This window comes from Moschus berezovskii, chromosome 19 (genome assembly GCF_049115385.1).
Source record: "Moschus berezovskii isolate FMDL1 chromosome 19, NW_MosBer_1.0, whole genome shotgun sequence".
NCBI lineage: Eukaryota > Metazoa > Chordata > Mammalia > Artiodactyla > Moschidae > Moschus > Moschus berezovskii.
The window spans coordinates 57034176-57046513 of NC_142478.1; the positions used below are offsets into that span (position 1 = coordinate 57034176).

Genomic DNA, 12338 nt, shown 5'->3' on the forward strand with positions numbered 1-12338 from the left:
TTGGAAAAGCCCATCTAGACAATTGGTTACCTGTAGAGGAGAAAATAAAGCTGGACCCTCACCTCATCTTTGCATCTCAGTACTTTACAGGTGGATTAAAGGCTTCACTGTAAACATTTAAAGTTATAATTAGACTAGAAGGAACTCCATATTAACTTTTAACTGATCTCTGGGTGGGGAACTTTCTAAACATAAAAACTGTGGAAGAAAACATGTAGGAGATCATTTGAATTTTTTCAGCATAAAAATGAAAAATGTCTGCATGTTAGTACATGTTCTGACAAAATTAAAAGTCAAACAACAAAATGGGAAAAGGATTTGCAATACAAGTGACAAAGGATTGATACTTTTGCTTTAAAAATGGTATTTTCAAAGACCAGTTGATGATGAGACAAATGGTATAATGTATGATTAAATGAAAAGGGCAGATAGTAAAATGATATATTCTAACTTTGTTTAAAAAGTGTGCATGCTGCTGCTGCTGCTAAGTCACTTCAGTCGTGTCCGACTCTGCGACCCCATAGACGGCAGCCCACCAGTGTATATTTATAAGCGCGCGCACACACACACACATACACACACATACACACACATAGAAAAAAGACTGAAATAAGATACACTGACATAAAAATGGTGTGATTTCTGGATGGAGGAGTAACAGATGATTTTCTGTGTGCTTTTCTGTTTTCTTCTGTATGCTTTTTCATATTTTTGGAATCTTCTATAATGCTACAATGAATTAAAATGGAGTTAGAAAGTATTGTTACTCAAAGAAAAATTTGTCTAGGTAAAATTGAAGCATCTATAACCCAGTTAAGTACTAATCATTAATTTAGAAGTAGTTTTCTACGTATTTTATATAATCGTTGCTGGTAACATCCATATGAAATAGATAACCAAGAGAAGGGCAAGTATGTGCCATAAGGCTCTTTGCCAAACTATGAATACATACTGCCTTGAAGGCACTTACAGTATGGGGGTGGGGTCAGCTAGCACTTTTAATATAATTTAATAAGTACTGCAGGAAGGGTTGGTGCGGGGGGCTTAAAGGAGAATGTAGGTGCTTATGGGAGAAGCAGGTGCCTGAAATCTAAACTGGATCCTGAAGGCTGAGCAGGCGTTTGCAAGGAAGAGTATGTGGGTGGGGTTAGTGGTTGTGAGACATAATTCCAGGAAGAGGAAACAGTGTTCTGCAAGGTCAAAAGGAGAGTGTAGGAGCTTTCTTGGTGGCTCAGTGGTAAAGAATCCGCCTGCCAATGCAGGAGACACAGGTTTGATCCCTAGTCCAGGAAGATCCCACATGGTGGGGAGCAACTCGGCCCATGTGCCATAACCATTAAGCCTGTGCTTTAGAGACTGGGAGCCATAACTACGGAGCTCATGTGCTGCAACAACTGAAGCCCAAGTGCTCTAGAACCTGTGCTCTGTGACAAGAGAGGCCATTGGAATGAGAAGCCTGCGGACCGCAACTAGGGAGTAGCTCCCACTTGCTGCAACTTGAGAAAAGCCCGCACAGAAATGAAGACCCAGCACAGCCAAAAATAAATAAATGAATAAAATTGAATAAATGAATGAATAAAATAAATGAATAAATGAAAAACAAGAGGAAGGTGTAGGTGCAGAAAAGAAAGTAATCAGATGATGCTATTCAGTATATGTGTCCATATGTTTATTGGCCATTTCTTTTTACTGAGAGTTGTCATTTTTAACTTTCAGGCTTCTTTGTTGAAGAATGATGAGACCAAAGCCCTCACTCCAGCTTCTTTGCAGAAAGAGTTGAACAACTTGTTGAAATTTAATCCAGATTTTGCTGAAGCGGTGAGCCTCTTCCAGAATCTGTTCCTAAATTAGAAAGCAGGGACAAGACTGTTGAATAGTCAAGTAAATGTGGATTGGCCCGCTGACCTGGGTTCTTGAAAAGAAATCCTGTGGTTGGCACGTAATTGACTTAGCCTAGGCTCCTCCGGGGCCCAGGAGGGATTTCTTCAGTCTATTGAAGTTCTCTTTCATTCATCATCTGTCTGATGTTGTGAATTATGGACAGGAGATGAAGGAGATGACAGACTGACTGACTTAAGTTTGAGGCCCAAAAATTCTTTTCTCCTCTTTTGTAAATGTTTTTGTTGTTGTTGTATATATATATATATATATTTAAGTTAAAATAATTCTGTTCCTTATTGAATTGTTATCCTGAGAACTTTTTAATAGCACCTGGGTTTTGCCATCTGACTTTATCCACATATAGAAATACATCTGCTTTGCTCCTTAGTAACTGGGATCTGCCTGCTGGAGGGAGTTTTAATTCAGTGAACCAAACAAAATGAAAATTGTGTCAAAATAGAAGATAATTAACTTCTAAAACTAATAAACTAATAAAAATCTCACTGGGTTTTAACTTGGACATTTAGAAAAATTGGTTTTATATTTGTATGAATTCGGGTTTTAAGACCTTTTTTTTTTTATACTGACACAATTCCTTAATACCCAAGCTAGGTGATGCCCCCTCCATCCTCATTTATAATCCATAGATCCTAATATAACCGGTGGATGAATATTTAGGACAAAACTCTGACACCCATGCTGATGGAATTCCCTTTTTTTTTGTCTGGGGACACATTCTGGGGGAGAAACCAGCTAATGTACCTTAAGTCTATTTTATTCTGCCTGTGGGAAAAAGATTAAGCTAAACTGTGACTTAGGAGGGTAGGGTTTACGTGGATATCCACTGGACCTCTCTGAATTAATCTAACACAAGAGGAACAGAACATTTAAAATATGTTGAATGTTCCTCCTTTTAGCACTACCTCAGCTACTTAAACAACCTCCGAGTTCAAGACGTTTTCAGTTCAACACACAGCCTCCTTCATTATTTTGATCGCCTGATTCTTACTGGAGCCGAAAGCAAAAGTAATGGGGAAGAGGGCTATGGCCGGAGCTTGAGATACGCGGCTCTAAACCTGGCTGCCCTGCACTGCCGCTTTGGTCACTAGTAAGTGTATAAACTTTTGTCCATGTAGAAATTGAAGAAATTATCTCTCATATGTTAATTGAGATGTGTTTTTTAAAATAGGCTGTATTTGACTTAGAGAATGAAATTAATGATTACCAGAGGGGAAGGGTGGTGGGTGGGGATAGTTAGGGGGTCTGGGATTGACATGCACATACCGTTTTTATATTTAAAATAGATAACCAGCAAGGACCTATTGTGTAGCAAAGGAACTCTGCTCAATATTACATAATAATCTAAATGGGAAAATAATTTGAAAAAGAATAGATACATGTATTTAATAGATGTATAACCAAATCACTTTGCTGTACACCTAACACAACATTGTTAATCAACTATACTCCAATATAAAATAAAAAGTTTAAAAATATGCTGCATATTTTTAAAAAAGGAGGAGGAGGGGAAAGAAAGGAGAAAAACAGATTGTTCAACCTGACCTTGTCAATAACTTGCAAAGGAAGCTTTTTCCACTGAACAGAAGATAATGAAAGAGTCTGCCCCCTGGAGTCACTATTTAGCATTACCGTCTAAGTGCTTGGCCTCTTGCATTACTTCTAAGAACAATGGGCACTGAATTAAAAGGAAATTAGGTCATTAGGCCAGAGATTCCCAACAGGATTTTTCAGAGGAAATAATGGATATGTAAAAGTAATTTTCAGTATTTCAAAAAGCCAAAAGGAAGCTGTGCCTTTATTTGACAAAAGACTATGTGGCTTGCCGAAAGTCACATGTTTGTGCTTTTGGTTGGAATTCAGGGGGCTCAGTGAGGTGACACTGACTTATGCCATTATTAAGGTATGCCTATGATTTTAATAAATAAAAATAGGAAGTTGATCAGTTATTTTATTAATATTTAGTAAATAGAGTTAACAGGATAAAGTCTTTCAAAATATGGAATCTATTTTGAAAATAATGAAATAACATGAATAATGGTGAAAAGGTAGGAAATTACTAACTGATCGAGTCTCTCTGCCTCCTTGTGGCTTTCTCCCATTTAAGAAAAATTGGTTTCTGTCACAGGCATCTTTGAGTAGAGACTAGAGTGTATTTCTAGAAGTGTAGTGTCCAAAGTTCAAGAACTGAGACTTCTACACCTTGCTCTATGGCCCAGGCAACAATAAGGAAATTCTATTAACTTCTGATTGTCACATTTTCAAAGGGACATAGACAAACTGGAGCTTGCCTGGGGAACAGTCTCACTGGAGGCATTCAAAGCCATGCCATATAAATAGTGTGGGAAGGATGTGAGAATGTTTAGCCTGGAAAAGAAACAGTTTAGCCAAGCGTGTATTTGACATCTTTCTGTAGTGAAGGTCGTGTGAAAAGGACTTAAAATTGATTGAGGGTATGACTACTAGAGGAGCTTGAGAACTGGTAAGTGCCAGTTAAAGGGCAAAACATTTTTGCTATTTATGAGGAGGAGATTTCTTTGTATAGAACCTTCTGAGAAAGGTGTCAGCAGAGTGCTCAGGTGTGCAGCGGGGGTGACATTCAGAGAATTCAAGCCTCAGATTGATACTTGAACCAAAAAATGTTTAAGGCTACTCTGAACTCCATGATTTTGTGAGATTCCATATTCTAAGGGTCAACTTCTTTTTTTCTGCCCAGCTTTAGTAACCTCTTTGATCACAGCCTTTCATGTTTTATGTACTCAAAATAAATAGCAACACCATTTGAATATTTGCCAATAACCAGTTTCTGAGTTACACACAGCTTGCCCTTGCATTGGGAAGTTTGTATGTAGTCTGGTAGATACAAATAATTCGTCTGTTGATGTATAGAATTCCTCTGTGTTTGCAATATTATCAATGGATAGGCAGCTAACTGTATGGAATTAATTACTAGTTAATTTCTGATTTACTCAACTCCAGGCTTCTTTATTTTTAGTCCTGGAGCTATGAGACTGTATAATTGTCCCTGAGCTAATACGATTGTGGTAATTTCTTAAAAATCTATGTAGTAGGCATTGTTCTAGGTGCTAAGGATACAACAGTGAAAAAAAGAGAAAAAAAAATACTCTGTTCTCATGGAGCTTCCAGTGGGAGAAATACATAATAAATAACACTAAACATAATATATCAGGTAGTGATAGATCAGGATAAGGGATTAAAGAGAGATGATGAGTGTTATTGTTTTCATAAGTAACACTTCTTCCAGATAATTACACTTGTCTTAATCTTCAATTTGTAAAATTTCTGTTTAAATATTAAGGCCCTCCCTAACCTTTGTTTTTATTTGAACAGAGATTTAAAGGATTTGAGGGAGTGAGTTATCTGTGTGTGTATCTGGAGAAAGAGTATTCATATCACCTAGGACAGCAAGTACAAAGGCCCTGAGGCAGGATTTACGTGGCATGTTTGAGGAGGAACAAGAGATGTGGTCAGAGTGACATAAGTAAGGGGAGGATAGAGGAGAATGAGGTCATAGAAGTGGCAGGGGTCAGAGCATTTAGGGTCCTGTAGGCCGGTAAGGACATTGGCTTTTATTCTGAATAACATAGGAAGCTGTTGTTAGAGGCTACAGATCTTTCTGCTCTAGCATTTTGCAAACAGTGTGACAGCCAGCATGTTTCAAATATTTCAACCAGTTTGCTTCTTGCTCTTTAATGAAAATTTTTATCAGAGGCTTTTCTGATTAGCAGCAATGGAAAACCATTGGTTCTTCAAGGATTTGCCAGAAACTTTGAAGTTTCTATGTTGGTAATCTACTTTTTCTTCCTGTCTGGGAAAAATAATCTTTCTTAAGTCCTGTTTTAGCATCCTATCAGTACAATTCTCCCAGAAGACTTTTTCTAAACATAACATAATTTATTTGGTCATCAGATGTTCAACAAAGTTAAATTGACTGGTGTTTTCATAGGATCTTCCCAACTCAGGGATTGAACCTGCGTCTCTTCCATCTCCTGCATTGGCAGGATTCTTTTAACGCTAAGCCACCTAGGAAGCCCTCAGCATTAGACAACTTAAAAAAAAAACACAAAAAACTTAGGAGCTGAGATAGGGAAAAACCAGAACTTCAGGTCCCTTTTAGTAGAACTCTACCTTAGCAGGGACATGTTCTGTATCTCTGTTGTTACTGTTTCTTTTGCTGCTGAGATGGGGGTGTCTCTGAGGAGTAAGCCCAGGGTTTCAACTTCCAACCCAGAGGCCTGCAGGCTGGTGAATTACCATACAGATGACTTCCTGTTACCATTGCTTACACATGTTTGCGGTTGTTAATGAGTTATTAATGTTCAGTCTGTCGTTAGTCAACAGGCAGAGCTTGCCCTGCAGGAGGCGATTAGGATTGCCCAGGAGTCCAACGATCACGTGTGTCTCCAGCATTGCTTGGTGAGGCCACCCTCCTGTCTTGGAAGTTCTGCCGGTGGGTTGGGTTGTTGGCCTCTGAAAGGCTCCATATGAATTACGTTGTTTTGCAGTTGGAAGGTCCTCAGGGTGTTGGGAAACTAGTTAGATGGTCAGGGGGATTCAGGAAAGGCAACCCAGCTGTATTTATCTTTCTTAATTCTTGATGTCCATTTCATTTGGGGGCATTTCTTGTCTACAAATTTAAATGCAACTTGCCATGCAAAACTGTTGCACCAAACAGTGGCACAAATTTAAATGCAGCTTGCCATGCAAAACTGTCGCACCAGACAGACACTGGCATGAAGGAAATGTGTTTGCAGCACCTGGTAACTGGATAAGAGCTTGTGCTGTCAAAGCATCATCGCCAAGCACATCATCAAACAAGTAGAACCCAGTTCAGCAACCACCTGAGAATTTCACTTTCTCACTTCCAAGCCTTCCGGGGGCCTCATGTCTTTTTTTTCTGGAATATTTGCCACTCGCGGCTCTCAGAGGTGAAGAAGATAAATGGCTTGTTTATTTCAGTCTGATGGTTTTAATGTGTTAGATGGATTTCATTTCAGTTCATAATTTGTAAAAGTGTGTTTTAGAGGGCTTATTTTGTCCCTTGTTAATATGTTTCTTACAACCATGCTGATGCTTTCAGTAGAACATTAGCCATTATCGTTGTTTTGATACATTTTGATGACTTCTCTTGCCAGAGCTGGCTTTACGTGCTGGGACAGAAGAGATCTGATAGCTATGTTCTGCTGGAACATTCTGTGAAGAAAGCTGTACATTTTGGGTTACCAGTAAGGCTCATCTTTCTATGAGATTGTTTAAACAATTGGGTTGGTTTTATTCTTGGTAGTTTCATGTGACCTTAATTATTAATCAAACCACTAAGTTCTTTGAATAGGTTTCTCTCTCCTCCTCTTATCCTAATGACATCTGTGAAAGTTCTATTTATCAATTTGATGAGATCTTTGTTTAGCATATTGATCAGCACTAAACTTCCACATCTTTATTTAGAAAATTTTTAAGAAAGACTTATTTTTAAACCAGTGACTGGCAAACTCTATAGCCTACGGGCCAAACCTGGCTCACTGCCTGCTTCTGTATGGCCCTCAAGCTAAGAATGGGTTTTACATTTTTAAATAGTTGGGGGAAAAAAACAAAGAAGAATATGTGGCATAGATCAAATGTGGCCTGCAAACCCTAAATTATTTACTCTCTGGCCCTTTATAGAACAAATTTGCTGATCCTTGTTTTAAGTAATAAACAAAACCACAAACCAGTAAACCTGTATTCCCCAATGATAGATACTGAGGGGCATGGCATTGAAAGGGCACAAGTCCTACACATGAAGTAGTAATGACTGTAGAGTCTAGATTACTATTGCTCAAAGAACCTTATTCTGTGTCAAAAAAAAAAAATGATAGACTTTGTAAGCACAATTTTTGTTATGGATTTAAGTGGACTTGTTTTTAGTTGAGCTTTCATCCTTGAAAATTATACCAGAAGTTAATGAAGAGATAGTTATGCTCCTAATAGGCATTTTTCCCTTAATCTCCTACTACATAATGTACCCAGCACTGTTTGACATATACTGTGTCATTTTAATCCTTAAAATAAGTCTGCATGATAGGTTTGATGCCCATTTTACAGATAGGTTTGTCTAAGAAGCTAAGTGACTAGGTCACACAGTCAGCATCTGAGGCAGTGTTTAAGTCCAGATCCAGTTAACTTCAGAGCTGGCCCTTCTCATGTACCATTAACTTCTCTTCCATACTCTAGTGTTTCAGGAACATTTGTCATATGGGTCAGGGTCAGGCTGCAGGTACTTTCTTTATAAATAGTGATGTCATTGTGCACGTGTTGAAATAGCCCAGCTTTCTGAAGAGCAGAACAAATTCTGTCTTGTCATCTCTATCTTGAGTTGTCCATTTGTCTGTCTTCTTAGTACCTCGCCTCCCTAGGAATACAGTCCCTGGTTCAGCAGAGAGCTTTTGCTGGGAAGACGGCAAACAAACTTATGGATGCCCTAAAGGACTCGGACCTCCTACACTGGAAGCACAGCCTGTCAGAGCTCATCGATATCAGCATCGCCCAGAAGACAGCCATCTGGAGACTCTACGGCCGTAGGTGCGTCTTCAAGCCCGCCATCAAGGCTGCAAGGACACAAGTCCTCTTACAGATGAGCGGAAGCCAGCAGACTGGTGCTGTGAGGGCCAAGTGGATGGAAGTTGTTCGTGCAGGGGGTTAAAGAAAGTGCTTTAAAATTTTAAAATATTTTCTACTTTGCACACAGACTTTGCCAAGGTTTTTCCTATGCTCGTTTTTTTTTTTAAATCTACTTCTTTTTAAAATTAATTAACTATTTATTTTTGGCTTCACTGGGTCTTCGTTGCTGTGTGCAGGCTTTCTCTAGTTGCAGCAGGCAGGCCTACTCTCTAGTTGCGGTGCAGAGGTTTCTCATTGCAGTGGCTTCTCTTGTGCAGCACTCATTCTCAGACACGTGGGCTTCAGTAGTTGTGGCTCAAGGGCTCTAGAATTCATGCTCTGTAGTTGTGGTCCACAGGATTAGTTGCCCTGAGGCATGTGAGATCTTCCATGACCAGGGATTGAACCGGTGTCCCCTGCATTTTAAGGCAGACTCCTAACCACTAGATAGATCACCAGGGAAGCTCCTTCTCTGCCTGTTTCTATTTACTTGTCCCAACTGCTCTGGGAGGTAACTGGGGGGTGATCTCTATTCTCAGATGCATAGGACAAGGTTCACACATCTGATCTGCCCCAGATAACAAACGAGTTAACAAGTTAACAAGTATGTACCCCCACACTCAAACTGAGGTCCTCGGGCTCCAAACACCATGCCCCTGTGCTCTGAGATGCCATGGGCCATGGTCACTCAAGTCGAGCACCCTCTTAACCCCAAAGCTGTTATGTAATGAAAGCTGCTTCCCTGTTAACCAGGGTGTGTTATCTGGACCATCTCCGGCCTGGTATGTAATTCTCATTTAGCCTCCTTTGTTGCTCTTCAGTTGCTAAGTCATGTCTGACTCTTTATGACCCTCTGGACTACAGCCCACCAGGCTCCTCTGTCCTCCACTGTCTCCTAGAGTTTGCTCAAATTCAAGTCCAAGCCTGGAATTAAATTCTGAACCAGATTTTTAATCCTGGAGCCTGTCGCTACCTCACCTCTCACCTAGACAATCTGCTGTTTCTAGGAATTCAGTGAGGAAAGGAAGTGCCTCTTGTATCAGTCTTGTTTTTGTACTTGAAATAATTTTTGGCACAGTGTGGTATGAAACAGATGCAGACACTGGCCACTGCTTCCACTGTCAGAGCAGCCGGTGCCAAGATGGCATCAGGTCTGAATTTACCGTGAAAGCTAATTAACATAGTGTGGCCCCAGGGAAGATTAGAGGCGGGGGGTGGGGGGAGGTCTGGAACTTGGATCTCCCAGTTGTGTCATAACCACTGCGTGTTTCCTTTGAGGCCACAGATTGCTTTCTTGCTCTCCTTGTCCTGAGGACAGGAGGCCCAGCATTGGGAGACAGCTGCTGTCATGGAACCAGAACCTGCAGAGAGGTGTCACCTCCTCCCATTTCCTCTCGGAGTAACTGTAGGGTGTAGCTGAGGGGCACCTGGGTCTCTCGACTGACGGGAGTGCCTTTTTATCCCCTCCCCAGCACTATGGCCCTGCAGCAAGCCCAGATGTTGCTGAGCATGAACAGCCTGGAGTCGGTGAACGCGGGTGTGCAGCAGAACAACACGGAGTCATTTGCTGTGGCGCTCTGTCACCTCGCTGAGCTGCACGCGGAGCAGGTAGGCAGGTGACTGGGCTAGCGTGATTCCGGAGCAGTGCAGGCTCTGCCATTTCTTTCCTCTAGTGCTTGAGAAAGCACTGGACAGCTCTGGTTGGATGGAGGTGGCGGAAAGGGTGAAATCCCATGAGTAGAAATGGACTGGGTACAGAGTCTACAGGGTTTGTGGAGCTGAGGACCTCTTCCGGCATCAGGGAAGGGACTAAGAGATCAGCTATTTCTAGGTAACAGATGGAATAAAAAGGAGTCTTTGAAATTTAGGGTGGAAGAGCTGTGTGTTTGTGGGAAAGGGAAGAACATAATAAGAACCCAGCTAAAATGATAACAGCTAAAGTGTGTCGTACATTTGTTCTGTGCTGGGCTCTGTGGTCAGTGATTTCCATGTGTGATCATCCAGATTCCTCACAGTAGCCCCATCAGGTCAGCTTTGGTATCATCCCATTTCACAGAAGAGAAACCGAGTTCCCAGAAGCGAAGTCCCAGACCCACGACCAGTGAATGTCAGTGTCAGATCTTCAACCCAAGGCTTATTGATATCAAAGAAAGACATTGGGGGTAGGGCATAACCTTGACTTGCAGCCCAAGTAATTTTACATAAATCTCTTTATAGGGGATTGATACAGGGTCGCTCATGTTGCTCTCGGCTTTCTTTTCCCTTTGCTCAAAAACATCTTTCATGAGAAAAGGTCCGGGAACGCTCTTATCTAGAGCTAACTCACTAACTGCTACCTCGCTGTAAGTGCATTTCCTTGATCATATTATTTTCTCCACCTCTTTGTGGTATAATAATGATTGCTAGGTTGCATCATAGCACTCAATATTCTTTAATCTGAAGCCTGAAGATCCTTGAGTGGTTTCCGCCCCTTTCAGAAGTCTGTAAATACGTCTCTCTACCGGACGTATTTTAGCATTTTACAATTCTCTAACTAGCTGTGGAAACAGAGGGCGTGAGTGGGCTCTGGCCGATGGCATCTGCCTGTACCTCCGTCAGCTGTTTTCTTCTTGTACCTGGGAAGCATCACCCATGCTTCCTGACATCAAAACAGGCCAGCGGCTCTTGCCATTTGCTCTCCTTCAGGAATGCTGCACGTTAATCACTTTCTCCTTCTTGTAATGGCACTGGAACCTCTTTAACATTGATTCTTTTCCTCTGCTGGTGCCTTGGTTAAGTGGAGCATTTGTAACAAATTGGTATAAGCTTCATGTTGACTTTTTTCCCCCAACAACTTTATTGAGATGTAATTCACATGCCCCACAATCCACCCATTTAAAGTGTCCCCTGGTGACTTTCTCATAGTATTCTCCCGACTGTTTTTGTTATTTAGTCGCTCAGTCGTGTCTGCCTCTTTGAGACCCCATGGACTGTAGCCCGCCAGGCTTCTCTGACCATGGAGTTTTCCAGGCAAGGATACTAGAATGGGTTGCTGTTCTCGTCTCCAGGGAATCTTCCTGACCCAGGGGTTGAACCCAGGTCTCCTGCATTACTGACAGTTTCTTTAATGTCTGAGCTACCAGGGAAGCCCAATTTAGTAATACATGTGTCAAAAAGCGTAAATGTGCCTACCACTTAGCCCAGCAATTCTACTTCTAAGGTATTATCCTAAGGAAATAATTGGACAAGTATGAAAAGATATATGCAGTAAGAGAATCATTCTAGCACTTTTAAAATGGAAGAAATTGGAAGCAATCAGAATATTCCAAGCAAGGAGATTATTTTGATGGACTATAATTTATTCACCTAATAAAATACTATGGTGTATAGATTTGAGCTTGTTCACACTGAAAAGATTCATTCATTGAAAAAATATTTATTGAGTGCCTGCTGTGTGGTAAAAAGTACTATAGGCAACGTATAAAAATGGTACATATACCTATTTTTGGAATACTTACCTGTTTTATATTCATGTGCATATGAGAAGTTCAGAAGGGAATGTGCCAAGAAGTTACTATGATTATCTTCTGTGAGATTAAAAGTAATTTGTGTTTTTTCTCATTGTTCGCGTGTATTTTGTAAGTTTTTTCCCTAGACTGAACATGTGTTACATGTGTAATTAAAAAAAATGATTTTAAGTATACGTGAAATATGCTAGAGCCTAAAAAAAAAGGCCCTTTGATATTTGCCAGCCTCTGCCTAGGGGCATCCAGGTTGCTGCACAAGAACAGGTGAGTCACAGC

At 40.8% G+C, this 12338-nt stretch overlaps 1 protein-coding gene and 1 pseudogene across 2 annotated transcripts in view; both read left to right on the forward strand.

Moving 5' to 3' along the window:
- Positions 1–12338, forward strand: part of ANAPC5 (anaphase promoting complex subunit 5) — a 33444-nt gene that overhangs the window by 16010 nt on the left and 5096 nt on the right. For both annotated transcript variants that reach the window (XM_055405059.2, XM_088828163.1), the window contains exons 6-11: positions 1717–1818; positions 2799–2989; positions 6255–6336; positions 7056–7145; positions 8297–8478; positions 10029–10164. In XM_055405059.2, coding sequence (XP_055261034.1) covers positions 1717–1818; positions 2799–2989; positions 6255–6336; positions 7056–7145; positions 8297–8478; positions 10029–10164 — 783 coding nt within the window. The remainder of the gene's footprint in view (positions 1–1716; positions 1819–2798; positions 2990–6254; positions 6337–7055; positions 7146–8296; positions 8479–10028; positions 10165–12338) is intronic.
- LOC148774880 (small nucleolar RNA SNORD36) lies at positions 11874–11951 on the forward strand (annotated as a pseudogene).